The sequence below is a fragment of the Mycteria americana genome, chromosome 2, assembly GCF_035582795.1.
Source record: "Mycteria americana isolate JAX WOST 10 ecotype Jacksonville Zoo and Gardens chromosome 2, USCA_MyAme_1.0, whole genome shotgun sequence".
Lineage (NCBI taxonomy): Eukaryota > Metazoa > Chordata > Aves > Ciconiiformes > Ciconiidae > Mycteria > Mycteria americana.
In genome coordinates this window covers 60,461,470-60,488,634 of record NC_134366.1, presented here as the reverse complement: position 1 = coordinate 60,488,634, position 27,165 = coordinate 60,461,470, and the positions used below count along the sequence as shown (strand labels likewise).

Genomic DNA, 27,165 nt, shown 5'->3' with positions numbered 1-27,165 from the left:
GGATGAGACCGACTGTTGTCAAAGTGAGCACTGGCAAGCGGGGTGGCACGCACTGGTGCGGTGCTGGATGCGGGTGTGGGGCGAGGGGACGGGCGCAGCGTGGGTGCTGCTGGCGGCGTGCCTGGCGCAGCGGGCAGCACTGGGCCGGCGGGGGGCCAAGCTCCCGCTGACACCCCCCTGCCCTACACATCCTGGCCTGGCATGTTGTTATGATTGCTATGGAAATAATTTCAATATGTTTTGTAGTTCTGAGATGCTGTGTCTTGCATTGTTTGGCTGGAAAGCTGCTTGACTGGTTTTAGAGGGTGGCAGTACATGCACAAACACTAGCTGAGTTTTTTCATGGTGGAAAGTAGGAGATTCGCAGCATGGTTTTAATTAGGATCGCTCATTTAGTCTTTCACTGCAGTGTGTTCTTTAGTTGAAAGATAATTTAATTTTCTTTGTTTTGGAAGATTTTCGTGCTTGTCTGTGTGAAATGTCTTTATTTACTGTGCCTCATTGTACTTTGTGCATAGCTTTGATTGTGAGGAGAGTCAAAAACAAAAACTTCCCTGAGCTGTATTTTTTTCCACCTGCTGTGGCTTTTAATACTGTCTCACTGCTATATATGTACCAAGTGCCTGCATTTCTAGGAGAAAAACACCAGAGAAAACTGGCAAAGCGTGCAGGGTTAGATTTAGCTGTAAAACTGTCATTGACCTGAAGAGGAATAGCATGTCTAAAAGTTGTGAAGTGCTGAAGAAGTGTAACTGGTATGGGTTTGGTTTTCACCTTGGAGAAGTCCACAAAAGGTAACACGTGTTTGAAAAAAAGGCAAAAACAAAAAAAATCCTGCCGCTCTTTGCAGAACTCTGTATTAAGATCTTGTAACACCTCCTGTGCTACAGAGAGTGTTTGGTCCAGTTGAAACAATACAGCATGGAGCAGTCATGTTTGTATGTATAACAATATTTAGATAGAGCCTGTCATCTCAGAATAAAAAAAAGCTACATAAAATATGTAAATCTCTCCCCATATATGCAGAAATTCATAACATGGCTTGGAATGTGCAGCTTTTAAAAAAAAAATTATAGATGGCATTTATTCATCAATAATCCTTAATAATCCTGCAGTAACGTTCCAAATGGCTTTCAAATTAGTTTTCAACTGCTTCTCTTGCAATGATGTTGTTTTCATTATGTGGGCCTTATGTGTCGTAGCTCTTATTCTGCAATAAGAGCTCAATTCCTCAATATAGACTCAAATATTGTTACTGAATATAGGTTATAGAGTATTATCGACTACAAAATGGCATACAGTAATAGAATTTTACACAAACTCCACCCATAGCTGCAAATAAGAGCTGCCAGGGACAAACAAATTTAGACCACAAGTTGCAGGCACATGTGCTAGCATCTAGGTACACAAGTAATCTCAAGTACATGTCCTGAACACATCAAGGCCTCATTTTCTAATCCCTCTCGGTTGTGAGGAAAACCTTAAAATATGTGAACTAACATAGCCCCACTGCTGGCTGCAAGAGCCCTACTTGAAACGGAGGCAGGTTGGAGAGGTTTTGCAAAGAGCAAGATAGTGCAGTGGGAATGCTGGGCGCTGGGCTTTGGCTCTCTAGTTTTGCTAGCGTAAATGAAGCTCCTGAAACTCTTGCCCTGAATAGATTTTACATGGGTGGTTGCTCTAATCACAGGGTGGCATTAACCAAGAAGCCTAGCTGTAATAGCAGATGTTTTTAGGAAAATCATCTAATGAGTAAAAGCATTCCGCTGTTCCTCCAGTCTTGACTAAAATAATGTAAATAAAATAAAGAAAAATATTATCAAATTTGGCCTCTTGCCTCTCGACTCTCCAGTTATTAGTGAAAATTATTTTCCCTTTTTTTATTAGAAAGGTATGCAATATAAGCAAGTTTGAATTTAGTATAAAAATCAACATTAGCAAGAGTACTGCCTTTTTATTATGATTTTAACATGCACTCCAGTTTTGAAACAACAGCAACAGCAAGGCCACTCAGAATGTACCTGATGCTGCTCCAGAATTTCCCGTGTGCTCCAGAGCTGAGATGGGGAGCCCTGCTGGGACCAGGGGGGTTGCTGCAGTCTTTGCACATGAATGAGTTGATCCTTGCAGCACCTCTCCTCTGAGAGAGGGAAGGGATATTAGTCCCATCTCAGACACAGGGAGGGAGGCTGCGGGTGGAGCTGGTTAAGAGTCCCTCTCCCAGCTGTGACCACCCACTGCCCACCCTGTGTTGTGGCTGACTCTAGGTCCAGGTTACAGCAGGCCCCCACAAACAGGGTGGAGGAGCCAAAGCACTGAAGTTAAGCTGTGGTGGAGCTGACTTTGACCTTTTCCCTTTGGGAGAGAAAAGGGCTGCAAAATACCACTGTGTAAGCTGATGGTCTCGTACCCCTGCTGTGAAAAGCTGTGGGCGACCGCAGGAAATGCATGATGGTAAAGTGCCTGTAGTAGGTTCTGCCACTGCGAGAGTCTTCTCACAGAAGCTCTGCTGCATGTATGTTTGGGCTGAGTGCAGTGTGCCTTTCTTCCAGCACCGCCCTGGGTTTGTAGGACACTCATGCTTTGAACTGGGGCCTGGGCTGGTTACAGGGACAAGTCTATGTTTTGGGTTTATTTGGCTAACTGTAGATGTCTGCAACTGAGCTAATTGGCTTAGTTTCTCTCTGTAATCACGGGAGGGCTTGTCGGTATAGAGTTTAAGGAGCTATTAATTTTATTCTGATGTGAACATCTGAAACAGCTCTGGTAAGTCACGCCTTCAGAGTGCATGTCTCATTTTGCTGGCTGTGAAGGCAGCAAAGGTGACTAGACCCTGTTGTTGTCCAGCCTGTATTTGTTAAAGTTAGGTGGCATGAATCACCTGGCTTTTCCCTGTTTGTTTTTGACTTGATGTGTTGTGTATCATTATGTGTAACTGGGCCCAGCAGGCTTTAAGATCTTACCAGTTTGCCAGGACCGAGGTTTACTTCTTAGGTTAGGTACCCAAGTAAGGCTTGAGTATGATGGGGAGGAGCGGTGCCTTTTAAGACTTTGGCGTTCCTGTCTCTGGCTTGGAACTTGACCCATGCCAGAGCCTCATGTTTGAAGTCAACAGGTTGATATAGATACTGACTTGGTTTGGGTGTAAAAACACAGGTCCTGGTCACCAGTACTCATCGTACCTCCCTTCAAAGAAGAAAGTGTTACCTTCAGCATCCTCCTCAAATCCCAGTTGTGCACTGACATGCTGCTACACCGACTGCAGCAAGGTGTCATCCATTTGCAGCAGCAGATAAGCTACTCTGTAAAGCTTTTATTGGCAAGTTCTGCCATTAATATTTACAACATTTTATTTGGCCGTCTTACTAGCTTTAAACGGGATTGTGGTATTAGCTTGTCAGTATTTGGATGAAATTCTAGTGCAACAGCTGTTGCTAAATAATGTTACTCAACGTGACGATATTTAGAATGATAGATTGAAAATAGTCCCTATATGTTGAGAAAGTTTATTTAGGGGTCTTTCATGCTTATTTTATTTACTTGCTCTTGGAGATCACAGGCTTTTCAGTTCATTTTAGCCCTTGTGGCCTGTTGGGCAGAGCTGCTCATGTTACTCTTGTTGGTCAGAGAGTCTCATCTGTTGCATCCTTTTTTTTTTTTTTTTTTTTTTAAGTAAAACAAGTGACATAAACCAATGGCATCACCGTTGCTCTCAAGCAACTCACTGTGGAATCCAGTCTCTCTGGATTTTTCACAGTTTAGTCAGACTGTCTTGGAGGTCAAAACCTTGAAGGCGAGCTATAAGATATATATGACGTATTTTTGTTGCTGCATTAAGATGCTTTCCATGGAAGGCACACTCTCAGATGAAACTGCAGCGTAATCGGAGCTATAGGACCAGGTGGATCAAACGTGGCTTGTGGAAGGAGAGTAGGACCAGAAGTTTGTAGTGACCTGGCAAAACACACTGCCCTTTTCTGCTCTGAGACAGGAGTCACAAATAGCATGTTTATGAATCTTGTGCATGTGATAACAACACTTTTTGGGGGTTGAAACAATGGAAGCAGAGCCTATCTTGAGGAACATACACGTGCAGAGAGCACGTTCCTGACTCTGAAGAGCAAGGGGCTTGCATTAATCTGCTTTATTCCCCAAGGAACGTGGGTGTATTTACATGTGAGGATTGGAACCAGAGGGCTGGGAAGCGCTGCGTTTTCCATAGTGACGAAAGGGTTACCCGGCCACATGGCACAGTTACTGGCTTTTATTTTATAAGAAGGCTGAAACACAAATTGATTAAACATAGAGCAGGCTGGAAATATGTAAAAACTTGTTATGAAATTTTCCCTGCTCTAATCAAGTCATGTATCTGTGATGAAGCAAAAACTATCTGGCAGAGCTGGAGATGAGAACTTGATCACCCTATGCCCAGCTCACTACTCCTTCAGCTGCAAAGCCGTCCTCACTCTGCACTTTTACAAAATGCCTTGGAATGCTTTCCTTCTTTTAATTCATTTCTACATTAAAAAAAATGGACAGAGGTACTGTGAAATTTGGAAGACATCGGTATTCATATGACTTGCAGAAGAAGCAAGGAGGTTTATTTCAGACCTTCAGACAGCCTCCCTTCCCGTTCTCTCCTTTCCCCAAAAACAGAAAGCAGTCAGGGCTTGACTCATGGACTGTCTGATTATAATAAGTCCCACTTGGGACATACAGCTATATAGTGTGCTAGTGCACTATGTGCTTTGTCTGCCTCTATTATTGAGTTTTCAGTTCCTACTCTGTGCTGTGGCCTTTGACTCTGATGGCTAATTAAATAGCAAGATGTCTTACATAAGATTTTTTTTGTCTCTTTAAAGGAGTTCTTGGCAAATCAGAGAAATTAAGGATTGGAAGTGTATTTATAGTAATTTTCATGGCAACAGAACAGTAAGTCCAATATTCATATTACGAATATGGCTCAATATTTATAGTTCTCCAAATATTTACAGAGATAAAGTCTTTAAACATAGCCCCAGCTTTCTGTCTTTAGTAGCAGTTTAAATAAATGTCATTGGGATAGGAGTTAAAATTTAGGGCAAAAGTAACTGTTCCTGGTCTAATACTGTCTCACTGGTGTCTATGAAACCCAGAGGTATTTTGCCTGGAACTGTGTTGCCAACATGTGTTGTCCCATGTGAGCCAGTGTTCGTCTTGATGTGCAGGAAAAGCACCTCAAAAGCATTGACCCTTAAGCAGATAACCCCGGGAGTAATTGAGCACCCTGTTGCCCTCGAATTTGCAGGGGTGGGAATTCAAAGTCATGCAGTTACTGCAGTGCTAGTGAGCCACCGAGTGATAACGCAGCATTCAGGCTATGTGGGGTGTCTTGGGTTTGGAGAAGGCACTGATGGATATTGGCGGTGGCACTGTGCCGTGGCTGGGATGGGCATGGGTGAGGGCATCATGCCCGTCCTGCTTGCGCTGATGGCACCTGACACACGCCCGAGGATCCTGGGCCAGCCTGTGCTCCCCCACAAATGGGAGTTTGCTGGATGCGAGTGATGCGTCAGCAGCATGACGAAAGGCAGGTTTACAAGTATAAGCTTGCCTGGGGTATCTGCCTAAGAATATGCAATAAATTCCTGTTGCAGTGCTCCTGTGATTTTTTGGTTTTTAGCTCTTACGTGACCATGGGTATGACTGTCCAAGCTGAAAGTGGTTACGGAAGCTGAGGGCAAACGTTTGAGTGGAAGCTGAGTAAACTGAGGGGTTGAGTAATTTCAGGGGGGGCACTACTGCATTGGACTTCTTCCCAGACCCAGATTTTTAATCCACAATTTCCAGAGCCCATCTCTCTGTTGTCAGCGTACATCTACTCAAATGCAATTTGAAAGCCTCCTGCGCTTCAGCTTCGTATTGCTGTGGATCCTGTCCAAACGCAAACGCACGCAGGCTGCTAGGGTGGAGCACCCCAAAAGGTCACACGTGTGGCCGTGCTGCGGACAAGCTATCCAGGGGAAGTGTTGTTCTCCCACGCGAGGGCCAGTGACGGCCCCCCTTGGGGAAGCACGGGGCTGTTCACAAAGAGGAAAACTTCTTCATTTAAGTGGACTGCCTAGCGTGGATGCCACCTCCGTCCCTCCGTGGGGGAACAACTCTTCCCGGCCCTGTCCTGCAAGGAGGTTTTGGAAGCTCCCACGGCTGCACAGTTAGGTGATGCCCTCTTAGAGATGGGCGCTGGTGTGGAGAGGGCAGGCTGCCTCTGGTCACCTGAAAGCGGGGCTGGGGATCGTGAACGGGCAGCTGGGATTATGGGAAGGACATCCTTCAGTTTCATGGTAGAAAATGGTACGAAAGCAGTAATGATTTTGCAGTGTCCCACTGAATAAGGTGGTCAGGACCTACAAATTCATTCTGTTAGTAACTCCTTTTCTGATGGGCATCCCTCTTGTAAGTCTAACAATTTTAGGAGGAGTGTGAGTTGGGTTGGTTTCTAGGTACATCTATTTTTGAGGAGGAAAATCCTTCCTAGAAATAGGGAGCAGCATCTTGCAGCTGTTTAGACAAGAAGATTTCATGGCTGTGCTGAGAGCCAGCAGCCACGAAGGCTGTTTTTCCCTGGATAGAGACTGAAATGACTTGTAAGCCAGTGACTGAGTGTACAGCATCTCTATTACATTAAGATTAATAATTCCTCACAGCTTATTTGCAGCTGGAAGTTTTATATAGGTCTTTATTCATCATGATGTGAACAGCTGCTCTTTTGCAGCCCTGTTGAATTGAAGTCCAAGGGGCAGCTCTAGAAAGTGCCACATAAAACACACTCCTGCTGTTTTCCATTCACTCTTTCTCCTGTCCTGCTCTCACCCTCTGCCCAGGCTTAGCCTTTTGCAGGAGCAACCCATTTCATGTTTATTTGTGGACCAGCTCTGACTACATTTGGATCTTAAAACAGAGTTTGAGTGAATCCAAGGAAAATTAGTTTTAGAAAGGAAAAATAAATCTTGAAAGCAGAACAAAAAACTGTAGGAATTCCTGTCACATTTTTATTTGAAGTAAGTGAAGGACTAAGGTGTAGTAGCATGTATGTTAAGTCACACAGGGCATAAATTATACACTTTTTTTGGTTAACTGTGTCAGATAAAATTCAGCAGAAGCTATCACAGCCAGAGGGTCACCTCAGCTCCTAAGGAGGTGGTTTTGGTTTTGTTTTTTTATTCTGAAGTCTGTCTGCTCTGCTGTTTTGAATAAGACACTCCTCTTTTTTTGGCTTGTGCTCTCATCAGAGTGCAGTGTACGGGAGCATTCACGTGGCCCAAGTTTAGCACCTCCATTTTGAATCCACACTGACAAGTGGTCTGGAGCTGAGCTTTGTACCTCATCTGAAAACTGGCACCTGCTATTGCATGCCTGGTTGCCCGCAAAGGGAAGAGGTACCTGGTCAGGATGATGTGCCTCTCTCAGTCCTAGGTGTGTTGTGGGCTGCAGCAGCCTACGTCCTTCTGGGCCAGAGACATAAAAAGCACAAAGGGCACACGGGTGGTACGGCAGTGGCTGAAATGCGTACACCTGTAGAGCGTGATGCTGAAGGTGGAGAGAAACAGCTGGAAAGAGATAGGGATGCTGCGAGAGCCCGCAGTGAGGCAGGTGCTGCGGTGGTTTGTTGGTGCCCCACGGATGCTGCGCGTCTGGCTGAATCAGCACTGCCAGGGCCGCTCCTCGCCCCGTCAGGTTCTGCATCTCTCAGCTGGGGACTGCCGGCCCTTGCCTGGAGCCCGCTCTGTGGGGTGGGGTACAGCTGCCTGCTGGTTCCCTGCTGCTGCCCTGGGGTGCGCGGTGCACCCCCCGATCTGCAGAAGGGCTGCCTGGCTTCTCCCGGGCACTTGGTATTAAGCCCTTTGGTTCGGGAGAGGAGGCTGAGTGGAGAGCCTCTACCACCCCCTGGCTCTGGGCACCTGAAGTGTGTTTTTTCTGTAAGCCTCCCCTAGCAAATGAATTCGGAGTCAAAACAGGCTGGAATAGGAATAGGATGGGACTTTGTGATGAGGGCAGTCTTTTTGTGTCTTTTTTTCCCAGAGCTGTAGGTTGCTGTAGGTTGCCGAGGTCAATTGTATGAGGTTTAACAAGGCCAAGTGCAAGGTCCTGCACTTGGGCCACAGCAACCCCATGCAACGCTACAGGCTTGGGGAAGAGTGGCTGGAAAGCTGCCTGGCAGAGAAGGACCTGGGGGTGTTGGTTGACAGCCGCCTGAATATGAGCCAGCAGTGTGCCCAGGTGGCCAAGAAAGCCAATGGCATCATGGCTTGTATCAAAAATAGTGTGGCCAGCAGGACTAGGGAAGTGATCATCCCCCTGTACTTGGCACTGGTGAGGCCACACCTCGAATACTGTGTTCAGTTTTGGGCCCCCCACTACAAGAGGGATATTGAGGTGCTGGAGCGTGTGCAGAGAAGGGCAAGGAAGCTGGTGAAGGGTCTGGAGCAGAAGTCTTATGAGGAGCGGCTGAGGGAGCTGGGACTGTTTAGCCTGGAGAAAAGGAGGCTGAGGGGAGACCTTATCGCTCTCTTCAACTACCTGAAAGGAGGTTGTAGAGAGGTGGGAGTCAGTCTCTTCTCCCAGGTAACAAGTGATAGGACAAGAGGAAATGGCCTCAAGTTGCGCCAGGGGAGGTTTAGACTGGATATTAGGAAATTTTTCTTCACCGAGAGGGTTATCAAGCATTGGAACAGGCTGCCCAGGGAAGCGGTTGAGTCGCCATCCCTGGAGGTATTTAAAGGGCGTTTGGATGAGGTGCTTAGAGACATGGTGTAGTGGTGGTCTTGGCAGTGTTAGGTTTATGGTTGGACTCGATGATCTTAAAGGTCTTTTCCAACCTATATTATTCTGTGATTCTGTGATTCTGTGCTGGTTCCCTGAGCCTTCAGCAGCAGGTCCCTGGGTGTTTGCAGCCCAGGGGCACCGAGGCAGGGCAGTTCAGTGGCTGCCCAGGCAAAGGTCGGGCAGGTTCTCTGCAGGGCACACGAGAATAGATGCCCAGGTCTCCTGACCTCGCCCTCAGTGCCTTCGCTTCACATGACAGTCATTGCCCACAAGACCAACTTTTCCCTCTTCCTGTTTAAACCCGTGATGCAGTGGCTTACGTCTCCTAGTGCTTCTACATGGTAGCTAAAAGTAAATTATTTTTCTTAAAAATCAGATTGATGACCCTATTTTTATGCATACTTGGTGCTCACAGCTAAAATCAATACTCAAAATGTTTGTGCACTTTCTTTGTAGTTTAAACAGTTTGATCCTCAATTTGGTTTTAAATATCAGGATACCGAGCACTTGCTGATGTTATTTTTTTGAGGCTGTATATTAGGTACATTTTTAAGACATGACAATTTGTTTTATTTTATCATTCATCATGTGCAGTTACTGTAACAAAAAAAAGACCTGCTGCTTGAGAAATTTAGCAATGAAGCTATTTGGTGTGTAGCTCCCGAAGCTCTGGCTTAAAGAGACAAGCAGCAATTACTTTAAAAATTTCACTATTTTACAGATTTTATCCTGTTTGACCTCTTTGAAAACATTGGAATTACATTCCAAAACATCGATGGGGAAAAAAGGGAAAGAAGTCCCTTTTCCCCAAACTGGGTGTTTAGTCTCACTAATGATTATCTCCAGACTGACTCAGGGTATTCCTTGAACAGTTCTAGAAATGCAAGTGGGACAGACGGACACGTAAGGCATTGCTGAGTGTAAGCACGGCGGTACCTGCTGCAAGCAGCATGGCCATCAGTTACATGGTAGGATAAGAAAATGTAGATATTATTCTTACTATTTTTAGAGGCATAAATGGGTGTATTTACCTGTTGTCTTTATTATGTACCAAACGTACAAAGAGCGGGCACGCACATTTATAGACGCATCGCTGATATGGATGTTACCTATGGATTTTTTTGGCACATCATTATCATTAAGGGTGCAGCCCCTAGTAGCCTGGAGAGTCTCAGACACAAGCTACTGACTAGTTTAGAGGATCCCTGGTTGTACTCCACTTCATTATTAGTGGTAGCTCTGCCTTGAATGCATTGGGACAGGCTAAGCCCTAAATCAGCCACTACAGTCATTTTACATATTTAGAGAGTCAGAGTCTGAAGGAATGCACCACTGTAGGGTTTTTGCAGTCTTTTCCTGGAACTCCCAATAAGTACACTTGAAAGCTATTAGGTAGTGTAGCTCCCTTTTTTCCTGACGGCGTGAGTGGGTGCAGAGGGTGTACCTGGCTGGTGTGTCCCATCGGAATGGGACCATTCTTTCAGTGGCCTCCAGGAGCCTCTCCAGGCACAGAGGGCTCCTTGTTATGACAGGTAGCTTTCTGAGCATTTCAACAGACACTTCAGCATGCCAGAAGCATAAAGCACTTGGAAGGGAGCACACAGAATATTTCAGCTGCGTTGCTTAAAATAAATGTCGTGGCTTAAATAATAGCAGTTTTCCTCACAGACTCCAATGCTGAAGTAGCGTTTGAGTTATTGGACGCGACTTTTGCAAAAATTCCTCAAAATTCGATAACTATAGCGAGGTTTGGGGAGGTTTTGCTTTTTTTTCTAACGCTCGTGTTAAAAGCACCTCAGCTCCGTCTGCTCATCGTTTTTCAAGTCTGTTTAATTCTGTTTGCCAGATTTCATAGATATGCACCAGGCGCATGGTTGGAATCCAGGCAGGCTGGGTATGCTCATGTCTATGATAAGGTTATCATCGCTGTAGGACTGAATCAGATGGTACCTTGCAGTCGGACGTTGGCTGCGAGGGGTGAAACAGCACTGTTTCCCTCGCGCTTTGCTGGCCGCTGGAGGAAGATGCCTGGCATTCAGTGCCGCAGCACCTGGACATGCAAAAACATTCCTCCCCGATGCACGGCGCACAGCGCGTCTGCACAGGGAAAGGCTGGGATTTGCTTTGGCACCCTGCACCAAGATGAGCAGCAATCTACTGGTGAGAATCAAGACATGTTGGTGGGAGAGGGCGTTGTGAAAGCGATGACGCAGAGGTGTAGGAATCCCAGGGAAGGCTTGGTGTGGTGGAGCCGTCACCCAGCCAGTGCAGCCTTTCCCTTGCTCTTGCATAAGATGATGTAAGGTGACAAAGAGCTTAACTGTGATGGGTCCTGTTCTGGTGTTAATTACCAGTGACTGCATCACTTTTGATAAAATTAGAGGAGTGTAAAACAGGCCCACAATTAAGTCTGATTTTGATCTTAGCAGCTTCAGACAATGCAAATGCAAATATCATTTGAGACCAGTTCAACTATTTTTAACAGTGTTGCTCAAAAAGGAAAAGAGCAGAGTGGTCAGTGGTCCACTCAAAACAAGAGAATATGACCTACTTTCATTTCAGAACCAAAAACACTGACCACAGAGGTCTTATCTGCATACTTAAGTTTTGCCTGCATTTTTCCTTTGTACTAAACCAGGTGACTGCTGTATCCTCACCTTTATTTGGGAAGGAAAACTCATTCCAAAACATGGTGTACCTGATCCCTATTTGCAGCTAAGTCCTTTTACACTTTCACAGCAGGGGAAAGTACAACTCTTTCCACTTGGATCTATGTACTGCCAAGCAAAGCATGCTTGGTAAGAAAGGCACATCCTTTATTATGAATGCGGTAGCTGAGAGCAGCTTTTGTCACCCGTACTCAGACGCTGAGTTATTAAGAGAAGTGCTTTGGACTGTGTTACACAGAGAAAAAGATAAAAATAGGGTGTCTGACGCATGCATCCCATGTCGCATGCCAGGAAACAGAATCGTTATACCACCGAGTACAGTATTCCAGAGCATGCGTGGAAAATATGCATGGATGCGAACACGCGAGATCTTTCCTAACCAAGAAAACCACTCAGTCCCTCTTTTCCCCCTTCCCATTTTACATCTGTCTTGTTCACTATTCCCTTTACCTGTTGACAAATCTAACAGCCCGGAGTACCGCAGCTCTGCCTTTACTGCCACCACTTCCCTCGTCATCCTGCTGAACGATGTGACAGTAATAACACTCTTCTATATTTTGAGGGAGCCACAGAATATTCTTGCTGCACCCAGCTGAGAGTAAGCAAAATCTTGCCCGTTCTCCAGACATCTGCAGCATGCCGAAAACTCCCAAAGCTCAACGCTGTCTGTCACAGAAATTGTGCGCTGGGTGCATAATCTAAAATTAGTCATCCACAGTATGTGCCCCTTTAAATGTTAATCCTTGCATCGTTTTCTTTTATTGCTTCTGTTGGCATACATGATTATGTGACATAATATAAAAGTAAATAATGTGATGCAATGGGTAAAACTCAAAGGGAAATACATATCAGAGATCAGATGCCTCCTACCGCAGAATATGAAATAAAACTTACAGTGAGTTGAGAGTGAGGATTTTGCCTGTTTTGAGGACAGCAAAATCAACCATATAGTGATTATACATTAGTCTTTCTGGATGTTTCTGACGTTTCCCAGCTCACGTTCGTTCAGCACTGTAGCCGCTACTTGTCTTCAGGTGCTCAAGTAGCTGTCAGGGAGTCAGTCACTGTGGGTGATGGATCCAAAGCAAAGCCCGGCAGGGCTGTAGGACAGGGCCTTTAAAAAAACCCATAAATTTAGTTTAAAGATCACAAGCCTTAAAAAACAATGCAAAACATGCATCTGAGATCTTATTATTTATTTTCCAGCATGTGAACCCTTTTCAGGGGAGGGCAGGTATGCAAAGCTGAGGACTTTAGGTGTTCAATTGCCTCCTGGTAGGAACACTGTGGGAAAAGCACAAGCTGAGACTCAGCAGTAGGTTATGAGATACAGCGGCAGCCGAGTTCAGATTTAAAGGTGAAGCCTGAAATAGCAGAACCCAGTGCAAGTTTTTTGACCCCTTTGCCTGGATTCAGTAAAACATATGGGTACCTTGGTGTGTGATTCTGCTTTTGCTGAATTGAGGTTTGAGTTACTCGCTAGTCTATTTTTACCTTTTAAGCTGCCTTGTAATTAAATCTGTGTTTGTTTTAATTTTACACTCTCCGTAAGAAGTACCATCTGTGACGAGTTGGAGAAGTGACCACTGGTAATGCATAGGAATTTAATCGGCTGGTGTGTCACACTGTCTTACTTTTCCTCCCTGCAAACCTGCATGCTGCTCGCAATCAAAAATACCCCACGATACCCTGTGTGTCCTCCATCACCTCAGCTTTGCTGCTGAGGCTCTGGAGATGCTGAGATGGGGCGAGATCAGCCCGGGCCGAATCCAGGTCACTCTGCCAGCCCCAATTGTTCATGCCAGTGGTGGTAGTGAACAGCCAGGGCTGCGAGGTAGGGGGGACGGGGTGGTGATGAGTAGGACGGTGTCTTCCCCATGGCTGCCGGCTGTGCCAGGAGCACGCCTGCGATTGCCTGCCGGCAGCTCAGGCTGCATCTCCACCTATGGCAGTTAAAGCCAGAAAGCCGTCTTTTTGCAGCGTAGCACTGATGTTGGTGTCAAGGGATGTAGGAGGTGGGTGTTCCGTGTGGGGCTGAACTGTGCCATACAGCCCACGGCACCCTGCTGAAGGCAACATGCAGGCTTGGCTCTGCTTTTCTCTCTCTGTCATTTTGCCGATACTGCAGATTTTCAAACTGCCACTAATGTGTTTTCAATTTGACAATGCTGATGTGGAAACCCCCCATATCATATCACAACCCCCTGGCTCTGAGCTGCCTTCGTGTGGTGTCTCAGCAATGCAGAGCTGATAAAATACTGGAGTGCTAGAAATGAGCCTCCTCCTCCTGTCCCTGTGTCCTCCCAGCATCAATGCACTTTAGGTAAGGATGTAAAAATTGCTATATGAAATCAGACAAATTAAAGTGCTTCTGTTTTCCTCTTGGCTCTTCTGACCAAAGCGTGGGGTGAAAAATCTGCAGTATGCCTGATTAGTGATAGAAGATGTATCTAGGCATAATGTCCTTCCTTGCCTTCCTTGCTCATACATTGGTCACCGTGGTACCTGAAACATTGCCATTATGCATTCCTGTTGCCATCAGTGTGTTTGATAGTAGTGGGAAGGCTTCGTGCCTGTGTTTGCACTCACCAGAATTTTGCAGTGCTCAAGGAGCAAAAGTGACTTGGGATCTTTGTTCTTAATAGCATTCCTGCTGTCAGGTTGTAAAATACCCTGGAAGCCACAAATTAATTTTTAAGATTTAAGGAGAGTGAAAGCAAGCAAAACACAAATATCAACAGCATTTGATATGGGTTTCACCACTTGCTTTCGGCTTTATTTAGCTTTGGACTTGCATGCACCATAAATTAAAAATGTTGTTCCTCACCAAATTACAATCAGTGGTCTAATTTTGATCTATCAGCTTTAGCGATGGTGCGGTGATGGTGGATAACTCGTGCCCAAACCCACCTGAACCATTTGCAGAGGAAACTAAACCTACAACAAACCAAGCAGGTTTGCTCTGCGATGGCACATCTCTTGCGACAGCCCACCTTGCCTGGGCTTCTCTCTCCTATAGTTGCTGCATCCTCCCTTCGCTTGGGATGGGACTTTGCAGCTAACTACTGCAAGATAGCTATTTTTGTGAGACTCATTTCCCAGCGTCAGGCGGCTGCGTTAAGCAGAGGTTGGAGCTGTCCCCAGACAGCTCCACCCGTGGTCTCCTTTGCACCAGCATGAACCCAGAGTAGCTTCTTCAGGAGATGGTGGGGATGAGGTCAGACTTTGCTCCTGCTTCGTCCCCAGCCTGTGGCAGAAATAACTCTTGTTGTCATCAGAGCGGTCACTGTAACATGGATGAGGTTCAAGTCAGGCCCAGGAGCTTCAATGAGATTTTTGTGCGATTATAACAAGAATTTGACACACATGGTGAGCTACTAGTCATGTATATGTGATCTGTCTCCATGCTGTCCCAGGAGGTATTTACCAGCATAAAAATCAGTTAATGAGGGGACATGTCCTGAGCAGCAGCCTGCTGCTGCACAAGGGATGAGCCGGGAACCTCGGAGATGGATGAGCTGTGTCCTTTCCACTTGCGAACTCCGTCAGTTTTGCCACCCTCAGTACCGGGAGGGAAGATTGACTTCATTGTGGTTTTTTGCTGAACGCCATGGCAGAATTTATGCAGAGTTTTCTGTGGACATAGCAGGAGTTCTCAAAAGCTCACCCCATCTAAAGTGCCTCAGGTCCTTTAGGATAATGAGGCAGTTTCTGAGTGCACCTTTTTATTGTACCAATATTATGTTACAGGAAAAATGGAAGGGGAGAACTTAACACATAGCACCTGTCACAAGTTCTCTCCTTGAATTAGGCTCTCCTGATTATAAAAATTTAATTGATTCCTAGCAGTTTATGTGTATGGTGCTCAGTGGGCGTTTTCTGTTCTCTTGCCAGCTACATGGTTACTTAGAAAGCGAGCCACTCACGCTACAGCTGTTCATTGGGACTGCAGACGACCGCCTGCTGCGACCTCATGCTTTCTACCAGGTTCATCGAATCACCGGGAAGACTGTTTCCACCACCAGCCACGAAACAATACTTTCCAACACCAAAGTCCTGGAAATTCCACTTCTTCCAGAGAACAACATGAGAGCAATGTAAGACCCAGGCACCGTATCTGACTCCTAGCAGTTTCCTCTTAGTCACCCCACTTGATTTCTTCTGTGCTGGTTTTTTTTTTTTTTTGTACACAATTTTTCCTTTTCCTATCTTTTTTTTTTTTAGAGTTCTCTCTGTAATAGTAGGTTTTCATAATTTTGCCAGGACAAATTGCCCCTAATCAGCTTAACAACAAAATGAACTTCACAAAAATTTATGACAGCTGATTGCTTTCATTCTAGAGTTTCATCCAATGTGCTTATTTGCCATTTAAAATAAGTATCTCAGTTACCAAGCTGTAAATATCTCCTACCTCAGCTCCTGCATTTAGTTTCTAAATATGACACCTCTTGCTCCTATACGCACTAGCGCAAGGAACAAGGCCTATTAAAATTTATCTTTGGATGTCAAAGGAAACTCTTAGAGAGCATTTTCAAGTACCCTAGTGGTTTTTTGAGATGAATAAAATCCATCCTATTATTTCTTTCATAATAAACATCAGCATTTTTCATGGCATTTGTTTATAAGCAATGCTTCTAGAACTAAGAAGAGGAGTCAAGGTGATTCAAGTTACAGATTGGAGTTATTAAACTGGGGTAGGTTTAGTCCCATGCAGAAAAGCAGGCATGGATGTCTTAGAATCTCTGAATTAGCAGGAGCCTGAGTGCCCCGTAGGTTCATTACACATGGGTAAATTACATTATAGGATTGTACAGAAAGGTTCAAATATCCCTCTGTGTATGTGACATACATGAGACCCTCCACATTATTTAATCCCATCCTCTCTTCCCCTGTCATTCCAATGATCCTAGCCCTTATCTGAGTTGTCTTCCCCCCTTGTTCAAATGATCCTAACCCTTATCTGAGGTGTCTGCCTTGGGAGGAATCTGCGTGTGCTTGCATGCACGTACAATTCTCAGTGTGTGTATAAATGTGAGTGTATTCATATTTATATATAGATGCATGTACCTTTGTGTGTATGTATACGGAGACAGAAGGATAAGTAGGTCGGTAGGCAGAAAGCAAGCAAGAAATCCTGGCCCCACCAAACCAAATACCACGGGAAAATCCCAGGGAGCTTACTAAAATCACAGTTTCACTCCTTGTTATTTATACAGTTTTCCATGCCTTAATGAAGTGAAAAATGGTATCAGACACCTGAAGTCCTTCTGCACGTAGTGGTTGTTAGAAGCTGGTTTGCAGTGTCATGTACAACGTGCCCTGGAGTGCCTCATGTAAATAGAAGAGCTAGAATGTGTTTAGCTGCATTGCCAGCTGGGCTTAGGGTGATCACTCAAGACCTGAGGACCTCTGTCAGTACATTGTGTTAACAGTCGTGACAAGGCTGCAAAATTATTGGCCTCATTTGCTGTCATTGTAAGCTGGCACGACTCCATTCAGGTTATTAAAATTTCACCAATTTGTACCCACGCAATATTTATTTGGCCCTTTATTTATCCAGTTTGAATCACATTTTTGGCCATCGAGGAACATTATTACCGTTTAAGTCATCTTTCTCCCTAGAATAAAGGTAGTTACACAGTTTGGGAGCCAAGCTGAATATTTTCGCGACATGCGTGCCAGATCGTAGTAGAGCTCTCTCAGGAATGACAAACAATGCTTTGGCATATATAAGCCTTACATGTCAGTAGTCTAAAACCTCATGTAGCACTAACAATGAATTGAAATTTGGAGCCAAGGGCTTTTCTCACACATACTTTGTGTATTCAGGCCTTGATTCAGTGAAACACTGAAGCACATCTGCACATTTAAACTTTTGCACATTTAGCTACTCCTGTTGACTTCAGATTTTAATGTCTGTGACTTTACAAGCCTGAATTTAAATGTTTTTTCTCCTCTGAACTTTATTGGCTCTGAACTAATTGTCATTAAGTACTTTTTATTTATTTTATAAGTGTTGCTATAGGAGAGACAATATTGAGAAGTGCACTTTTTTTCTGTATCTTATGGATCTTTGCATAGAATTTTGACATGGGTACAAATATTTCATAATTCTTATGGCTTCACCTGCTAATATGTGTTGTTAAGAAGCTTTAATACTTTCATTAGTTTCTTTGATCGTATCAGCAAGGGCCTTTTTGTTATTCTGAAATCCATACTTTAGAAAAAATGCAGATCAAAACGGTGCTGCCATAGTTCTTGTTTGCAGTTTGCTTCAGAACAGAGCTTCAAAGGTCTGGAGGGGGAATTAAACTCTTTGAATGCAAAATAAAATTAAACTATGCATATTCAGTGTAGTAAATGCATGCCAGTACTCAGAAGAAATTGCCATATAGCCTTTGTAGTCGTGGCCAAAGCAGAGGTATTTTTGCAGTGTGTTTTTGTGTGCGTATGTTTATATATCTTTTGTTCTGAGAACTTCCTCTATTGAAATTTGCTTTGACAAAAATTCTGACTTGTAAACTCATCCAGGAGAAAACCAAAGGTAAAAGAAAGGAGAGAGAGGTCAGAAATAGTAGTAGTTCTGTCTGGCGAAAAGCACGTTTTTCCCTAATATGGAGGGAGGACTCTGAGTTGAGGTTTTTTCATGCAGAGCTTCAGCTCAACGCTCAGCTTGGGAGTATTTCCAACTCATTCAAATACAAACACATTGACAGTAGAACTGACCTCAGGGAGAGCTGTGCTCATTAATAAGCATTTTCAGGACTTTGCCCTAGAATAAAAATCATGTCAGATTTTTCTCCAAATTAGCTGTAACAAGTGAAATCATAAGTAACTCTGCATTCTAGGTCAGTAACACTTTGTGCACTACTGTCTCATCCCATTGAGTTTTCTAGTCTTGCTGTTTCTTTGGGCTTTGGTTAATCTGTAAGCACCATCCTTACAGGATGTTTTGGGGAGGAAGGATCTTTTAGATTTTCTTCCTCTGGGAACTGAAGTAACATCCTAAATTTGTGTGCTCAACAGCAGCTACTACCCGTTACTACAGATAGCCCCAACTTAGCTACTTGTGGATGCAAGTACTAGGCTTAACAAAGTCTGCTGTGTTCAGCCTGGTCATTGGGTCATGTCTGACTCAGATTTTTAAGAAGGATGTACAGGAGAGAGGGAAGATATTGCACACTCCTGTCTTCCTGAAGTCTGCTTGAAATGAATTGCTCTGTGTTTCCTTTTGGATAGCATTGACTGTGCTGGGATATTAAAGCTCCGAAACTCTGATATTGAGCTGCGCAAGGGAGAGACGGACATTGGTCGGAAGAACACACGCGTGCGGCTGGTCTTCAGGATTCATATCCCGCAGGCCAACGGCAGGACCCTCTCCTTGCAAGTAGCCTCCAACCCTATCGAGTGCTGTAAGTAACAACAAACATCCTTCTCTTGCTGGGTATTGTGCCACCCCACACACAGTCTTTGCCCCCCAACATGCTATACATTGGTTTTGCTTTACCTGTCCAGTTCGTGAACCTTAATCTGCTTTTCCAAAAGCATGTGGTTTATACTGAAGACAAAATACTGGTGTCTTAGAAAAAAAAAGTGTAGTTTGTGCATTGATTTCTATAGGAAAGAACACACTTAAAACAAAAGTAGAGTGCACTTAAACTAATAATAGACCTGGGAGTGACAAGACTTTTTTGGTGACTTCCTATCATACAGGTAACTGCTGCAGGAGTTTTGGAAAACAGCTATCGTGTCCTATTCACTCTCTGCCTCCCCATCATAAAGCAAAAACCAGCAAACAAAACCCCAAACCCTTTGATGCGGAGCTAGCAGTGTACTAGAGCTGACACACTGGCACAAGCTGCCTGCGGCTTCAGAAAACCTTCAGAAACCAGGTTTCCGCACTGGGGTCTCTTTGATTGAACAGACTTCTTTTTATCAGATACACTGGGGCACCCTCCAAAGACACCTATATCATTCTTGCTCCATAAGCCTCGTCAGCCTCCCACACACAAAACAGAACCTATTTGCTTCGTGTAGCTTTAACATTCCAGCATAAGTGATGGAAATTGAATTTCAGTCTAACTCCATTGCTGATTTGGCCAGCTGGATGGACTGAAACAGTTTTTTAAGGTTTTGTTAGATTCCACAAAGTGGATCTTTCTGGTGCTGACAGGGTAGGGAGTAACTTAATGTCCAGCAGGTATGTGGGGCGTGAGCTCTGGGGGTGGGGAGCAGAGGGGATGGGGAGGAAGGCTTGACCATCGCTAGCCCCTTGCATGCTGGAGGGTCGTGTCCGCACTTGTCCCTGCATCGTTGCCAGGCTGGAGTCCCACACAACGTGTCTGGCAGGTCCTGGAGCGTGTCAACATTTGATCTCTTGGAGGCATGGTGCTTTTTCAGGGATTGTCAATAGAGAGGCTGCAGGAAAGAGCATCCCTGCATTCCTCTTGCAAAAGCAGTGGCATTGGTGACAGACTTTCAGACCAGCAACGGTACTCCATCCTTTCACCTAGGGTAGCCCAAGTCTGCAAGAGAGCCAGAAGTTGTAGGAAAGGGCAGTGCTATTAGACCAACAGTGATAGCTTCTCTCCTTCACAGTCATTCATTTAAATAAACAAGTGAACATTGGCAGTGGGAAGGGAGTTACATTAAGATAAGCCTATGTTATTTATGAAGAATAGCAGAACCTCCTTACCTATAGCAGGTAGACTGGCATAAAGCCTTGTCTTCTGTCCAGGATATGTACGAGATGAACAATTTCCCCTTTGTTTCTTATTCAAGGGCAAGTTCTAGGCTAACAGGCAAAGCAAAAAATGAGAGGAGTCATGGTTTCATCCTGCTCTTGTTGAGGTTGATGAGAGCTTTTCAATTGCTATATAGCAGGGCAAGGCACAATTTAAATACGTCCTGAACTCGTCTAAATATGAAGCCGATTGGATTCGTATTAGTGAACTGCAGTTTTGAGGGTTGTGTAACGAGCAAAAGCGTGGTACGTGCCTCCTGAAAGGAGCGGAAAACAGGAGAAAAAATAAGTCCTAGTGTTATTTCCAGTGCAGAATGTGGAATAAGCTGGTGCCAAAAACTTCATGCATCTCTTAGTGCATGTGACACCAGGAGGAACCACGTAATCTGGATAAAATGTCACGTCATCTCTTGAAGCACAGCCACGCTCACTCTGTGTCCCAGTTGGGGGGGATAAAATATGTGCCACGAGAATATCAGATTCTGTTTGCATGGATCCACATGTGCTTTGGCACTCAGGTGCTGGTGGAAATATGCTCTCTAAACTGTGAACTTCTGCTGGATCGTGAGGCCCATGGCTGCTGCAAGACAGTTTGCAGAATTGACAATACAGCGTTTAGTGACTGAAACACATTTTGTACATGGATGGTTGTCTTGTCATGTGTGCTTTGTAAACACACGGCATATATGTTATAGATAACATAAGAGAAAATTATTTTAAATAAATGTGTTTCTATAAAAATACACTTTTTGATACAGTACAGATCAAGCTGAGTTTAAAACAGCTTGTTCTTTGTGAGCCTTTTGAATCTGTGCTGCTATGTTTGTATAACCCTATTGTTTACAATCAAGGTGCTTGAAAATCAATCATGTTTCCTGCAAACCTTCTGACCTTTCTTTGTTTCTATATCAAACTCAGCTTAGTTTATGAGGGTAAGCATTAAGTTACTTACTAATGCAGTATTTACTTATTTTTGTGTGTGTGTTTGTGGTTGCTTTTTTTTTTTTATCTTCTTTATAACTCTTCAGCTCAGAGATCTGCCCAAGAACTGCCTCTGGTGGAGAAGCAAAGTACTGACAGCTTTCCTGTTATTGGAGGGAAAAAAATGATACTGACTGGCCATAACTTTCTGCAAGACTCCAAAGTCATTTTTGTGGAGAAAGCACCAGGTATGTCTTTTCAATCTAGACTCCAGTCTGCCTTTTTTCCCGTTTTAAAATCTCTGCCAAATGATGAAAGCATAAATATGGTAATGACATTTTCTTCTGCATGTAATATGTTTTCCATGTCACTGGGCAAAGCTGTGAAAGTGATCTGAGCCATGCCTAATGCTGAGGTTTCACACTATGGCAGGTGTAATTACAGGTTGACAATAGCTACATTGAAAGTCAAAGTTGAGCATTTGTTTCTGTAGCAAACCATGGCTGTACCGGATAGTGTGAAAGGTGGGACCTGTGAAAGGTCACAGGTAGGACCTGTGAAAGGTGTTTGAAACCTCAGGTGGCATGTCCCCATAAAACCTGCAAGGTAGTGCATCTTGTTAAACCTTTCTGTAATTTGTGGAAGGAGTTTCTGGTGATGTGTATGTGCATGTGTGTCTCCTTCTGTGGCAGTCGAGACCGGTGGCATTTACAATCCACTGGCTGAGGAGGACTTGCAGTGCACACACATTCATTCAAAGGAGGTATTTCTGGTTTACCTTGAGGACTGGGGAAGGACTGCCGCCGGCTCCCCTCTTGCACGGCACTGCTCCTGCCATGCATTGGTGGTGGAACTGGTCCTCCCAGGGAAGGGTCCCCGGCCAGGCTGAAGCAGAGCAGGCGGCATGGGGTGGGAGCTAGCGCTGGAGCAGTAGGTGTCTGGAGGAGCAGTGGGGTGTCTGCAGGAGTGGTGGGTCACAGGGTGATAACACATAACATGCGTGAATGCCGCCGCAGGAAAAGGTGGTGGGAGCAGAGCTGTGAGTCAAAGTCAGGCTCTGAAATGAGATCATTAAGGGTAGTTTTGAGTCTTGTTTTGGAAAGGGTTTCCGTGGCGCTGGCACAAGCTATGGATTCCTCAGCTGCCAGCTGAAACCCCCCCTGAACTTTAAACCGTCTTGGGCACTCCTCAGGCCGCCAGCGCTGGCTTTGACGCTTCGCCTGTTTAACCCTTCATGTCCACGAGGTTCCCGTGCCATTCCCCTGCCCACAGCTGCTGCCAGCAGCGCAGGAAGCTGGGCCGCAGGAATGGATGGCGGCGCGAGCAGGGGAGGCTCTGGAGGCAAAGACATCTGAGTAGGCACAAACTCAGCAGGCTCAGGGGAAGAGCAGAAGACTTCCCTGAAGTTCCCCATCAGAGTTCTGGGTTGGTGAGGTTTAAGTCACCAAAAGTGCACGTGGGGCAGAGGTAGCGCCCTGGTTCTTTGGCGAGAGCCGGTCAGCGCCATTCCTGTGACTGCCAAGTGCTGCACGCCGTCAGGCTGTGGCCGTGAGATGAGCAAAACACCCTTCTTGTTTCTTAAGAAGTTAAAAAAAAAAAAAAGGAAAAAAGGTGGTATTGGAATTAAAAAAACCCAGAACTCTGCTCTTTGTGTAGCGTGAAGGGAGGGAAGAATGTGATTGTCTACTTCATATTTACACTTCCTTCGCTGCACAGAAGTGGGTTAGTGTGACATGTCAGGAGCAAAGTCCTCGATCTGTCCCATTACAGGAAGGAAACCACATTAAAAGGCGCTTTCCTTCATACTTATTTCCTCTCCTCTTCCTTTATTGAGTTGGAAAAATTTTGAAGTATTGCATCCCAAAGGATTATAATGGTGATGCTACTTGCCCACCAGCAGGTACCACAGTGTGGATTTGTACACTGTCTCCCCTAGCATTAAGTACACCAAAAGCAGAATGTTCACTGTATAGCCTTAAGTTGCAAAAATGCAAAACAGGGCCAGCCTTGTACTTCTTAACCAGACAGATACCTCCCTTGAGCAAAAGGAATTTGAGGCTGCACAAAGACAGCATATAGATAGAAAATAATTTATATAAGTGACATATTTTAAACATTGTGAGAGATGAAGGAGTGTACTGCTGCACACTCGGTGTGCTGATGAGGAAGAAAATGATCAAAAGGTCTTGCCTGTCACCCTGAGAAACTCCTGGGGTGAACTCCTTGGGTGCATGGGTTGGCAGGATGGACCAGTGCAGGAGTCTCTCCTCTACATGAAAGCACCACCAGAGATCCCCCTGAACTCTTCCCTCTGGCATGGAGTGGGGGGCAACGCTGCAGGAGTCAGTCAGTGAACTGCTATCATTGAAGAGTAGTCAAGATCATTAAGTCAGTATGGAAAGATCTGATCCGAAACTGTCCTGCCTGGTTTTAGTAATCTCACGGTAGATTTGTTGTGGTTGCAGGGCAGTACTGCCTCGTGGAGGTACATTGCAGGGGCCGAGCCTTTGAAGTGGAGAGTGTTCAGCATCTCCAGGAGCTGCAATCGTGTCACTAGGAATGGCACACAAAAAGCAAAGTTGCTGGCTGGTCTGGGCTGAGCAATTTTTAGGGCTTCTGTGATGAGTTGTGTGCTACGTTGCCTAACAGCTTGATGCATTGGAAACAAACAAGCGCAATGCTTCATTGTCTTAGTGGCAAACTGCTCCGGCTCAATTTTTGAGCAGAGTCACTGTATTTTATGTCAAATGAACAAGCATTACCAGCCTTCACTTCTGAAAATCAACATGTGGTGTTTCTTTCCCTTTCAGCTCTTGCACGTCTATGAAAGCAGGTCAAGAGAGGGAACATCAGCATAGTTTCTCTTTCTCTCAGAAAGCTGGTTATGAAGTTTTGTGATTAGCTGGAGATATTCATAAGTTTTGCTGCTGTTACAGCTTTTGTTTTTGAATTCAAAATGTTAATCACGTTCCTAGTGGGTAGCAGCCAAACGCAGCTATTACAAAGTAATAGATCACAGGAATCATTGCACTCGTAAAGAGAACGTATCTTTTATATAAAATTTAAATATTATACTACATGAGCTCATGTCTTCAGTCCTCAGTCAGGCAGAGTCCACAAGCCGGGAGGCAGTCTCTAGGAGCTCGTCTAATTCATGCTAGTCTGCATACTTAATTGGTTAACGCAAAGAGTTTGAGAACACTTTTTGTTTGCCCTCCCCCCCCCCCCGCTTCTGTCTGAATAATTTCTTTAAGTCTGCCTAGTGCATTGTGGTCTGCTGAATGTTTTTCCAAGCGTGAGTCCCAAGCTCTCTGTCTTCAGGGCCAGCCCTCAGCTGTTGTAGTCTCTGGAGGAATGGCATTATCCTGGCCTCCTTTCGTGGGGAGTCTGTCTGAGCAGTGACTCATACAAGAGGGAATCCCTGAAGAATGATCAAATCAATCCTTCAGCTGGGGAGGCAGTGGCTTGATGCTTTCAGCTTAACCCCTTACTGGCTGCTTTTCAGCAAAGAGGCAAATGAAACAGAGAAAAACATACTTTGCAGCCCTGCAACTCTGTGTCTCACAGAGCAGGAATGAGGCAGCTGAGGGATGAAGGCAAAGCGCACAGAAAGGACTGTGGGAGGAGCGCTGGGAGGACCTCCTCTGAAAGGAGAACCCCTCACAATGTGGTCCAGCACTTGGGCAGAAGGCATCCCTTTGGATAAATAATGAGTCTGTTCCGTGTTCCGAAGTGGACTAAAATTTGCTCAAGCCTTCTACAGTACCGTAAAAAAGTTCTCACTTGTTGAAATTAGTCCTTATTTTACAGGATTTTGGTCAATGTTTTATTGCTTGCACATCAGACCATATTTTCCAGTGATGAGCGATGGTATAAAACAGTCGTCCAAGAAACCTAGCGGTAGTAAAAATGTGAATGCTGAATGTGCTTTGGGAGATTCACTCTTTTAAATTCAGAATTTCCTTAGACTGGGGAGTCCCACAATGACTTTGTCTCTTACAGATTATACTAATAAGGGTTTTTGTTATCTTCTTTCACTTTCTGTCTCCCTTTGTAGTCATACTTTTCTCTTCTTGAATTTCAAAAGGGTCTTGTGAGTCTGTGTGTCATGGTTGTTGAGTGCTAGGTTTAGGACGTCCAATACCTATCTGTTTGTCATCAGAAGAATTAGTACTTTCTAAAATATAAAAAAGTCTTCAACTTCTTACCGGCAAGGGCTTTTGATGGCTGTATGCTGGTATTCACTGTGGAGGCAAAGTGTGCGTTTTAGTTACAAATGTGGATGAAATGAAGTTGGTGTTTGTTAGCTATGGGGAGGTGTTCGGCTAGGAGGGACAAAAGGTTTCCTGTCTAACACACGCATCTGCAAGAGCACGGGTCGTGATCTGGAATTATAATAAAAGCCACTGATTTATTTACTTATCTTTTTAAAACTTCTTATTTCATTTTGATATTATAAATGTACCAGGCAACAAAAATCTTGAGGGAAGTTCAGAAATGCAGAGGTGTTTGAAGATTATGTTTTAAGGACTATGTATCTGTCAGCTACCTTTTTTTGGTAACAACTTCTGCAAACACTGTGTATTTGTTTTCAAAGCTAGTTTTTTTAAGGTAATGTGAGTTACTGAACACAAAGCAGCACAAAAGCCTAACAGAAATGACCAGACTGCTGGCTCCTAGTATATCAGATTATGATTAGTGATCTATAAAACTGAGTGCGGTGGAATAATCCTCGTTTCTCTTCACTCAGTTCACAACGTTTCCTGTGAAACGTTGAGTGATGAGTGAAAGCTCATCACTGATGAGTGAAAGCTCACTGATGAGACACAAAGCCAATATCCCAAGCACCAAAGCACAGGGAAGTTATGTGCCAGTATGTCTTCCTGGCACGCTCTAGGATGTTGTAGAGTTGCCCAAGATATTTTGGGATTTAGAAAGAGTCTTGCACTAAGATCTGAAAGAGTTAATCTACCCCGAAAATTGCTCCTTGCTCCTGTAGCTAGAACGGTTTTGGCACTGGAACTAGCTCAAGTATTTCTGGACTTCACGGATTTGGCCAAGTCTAGACATACCTAAGAGATAAGGTTAAACTGACTGAAATGTTCATTATTAGCAAGTTGCGATCTATGGGAAGAAATGGATATTTGGTATATTATTATTAATTATCATTCAGTTGAGTTTCCACTAGTTAAGTTAGAGCTCCAAACCCATTTCTTTGGTTTTGTGCTTAGTGACCAGAGCTCAAGGCAAGAGTTTTAAAGAGCGAAAAGGCGGAAATGTAACACCCAACTTTCACTACAGGATTAGTTTCTCAAATAACACTGGCTTTGAAATTCTGATTCTGGGCTGTTAATGTTGAGAGCCATTTTGTCCTGGTCAAAGGCCCACATTTGAGCTTCCTTGTGACAAATGCCCCTCCCTGAAGATGCATCACTCTCTTTGATGGAGATTAATAGCCATGGACAAAATGGACACAATTTGTAATGCTATATCTCTGAGTAACTCCAGGCTTACAGACTTCAATGGTTTTGAACATGTTGTTAATTACTTAGCCTTCAAATCAACAGTAATCCTAGCACCTACACACTCTGTAACCTAATTGCATAATATCCTCAGCTATTGTGCCCAAAGCCTTTGAAACTCAAGTTCTGAAAGACAGAGAAATAAACAGCACCTAAGCAACATTTCCTCCAGGGATTTTTTCTCTTTTTGAATATTTTCAAACAAAGAGTTTTTCAGATTTAGTTATTGCTGTTGTTTTTATTTTGTTAAATGGATTTTTCTCTCAAAGCTGTTCCTCTTCCCTGCTGGAACAGGTTTTGCTCTTAGAACATGAAGGCGCTGATGTGGCATGGTAATAATTATACTAGAGCAGATGAAAGATGGCTGGGTGAAATCACTGAATTTTTTGGTGTATATGCCAAAGGAAATCATGCTTTTCTGTAAGTATTTCAGATGGGAAAACTTAGAGTTTGCCTCCCATTAGACATGTGGTCAAGCTTGGTCAGCCGAGTGTTTGCACAAAGT

The 27,165-nt window shown here is 44.4% G+C and overlaps 1 protein-coding gene across 8 annotated transcripts in view; it reads left to right on the top strand.

Moving 5' to 3' along the window:
- NFATC1 (nuclear factor of activated T cells 1) overlaps window positions 1–27,165 on the top strand; it is a 117,863-nt gene that overhangs the window by 31,725 nt on the left and 58,973 nt on the right. For all 8 annotated transcript variants that reach the window (XR_012774294.1, XR_012774295.1, XM_075493650.1 and 5 more), the window contains exons 4-6: window positions 15,369–15,571; window positions 18,714–18,886; window positions 21,246–21,386. Coding sequence is in view for 6 of the 8 variants with exons in the window: in XM_075493650.1 (XP_075349765.1) it covers window positions 15,369–15,571; window positions 18,714–18,886; window positions 21,246–21,386 (517 nt within the window). In the remaining 2 variants the exon portion in view is untranslated. The remainder of the gene's footprint in view (window positions 1–15,368; window positions 15,572–18,713; window positions 18,887–21,245; window positions 21,387–27,165) is intronic.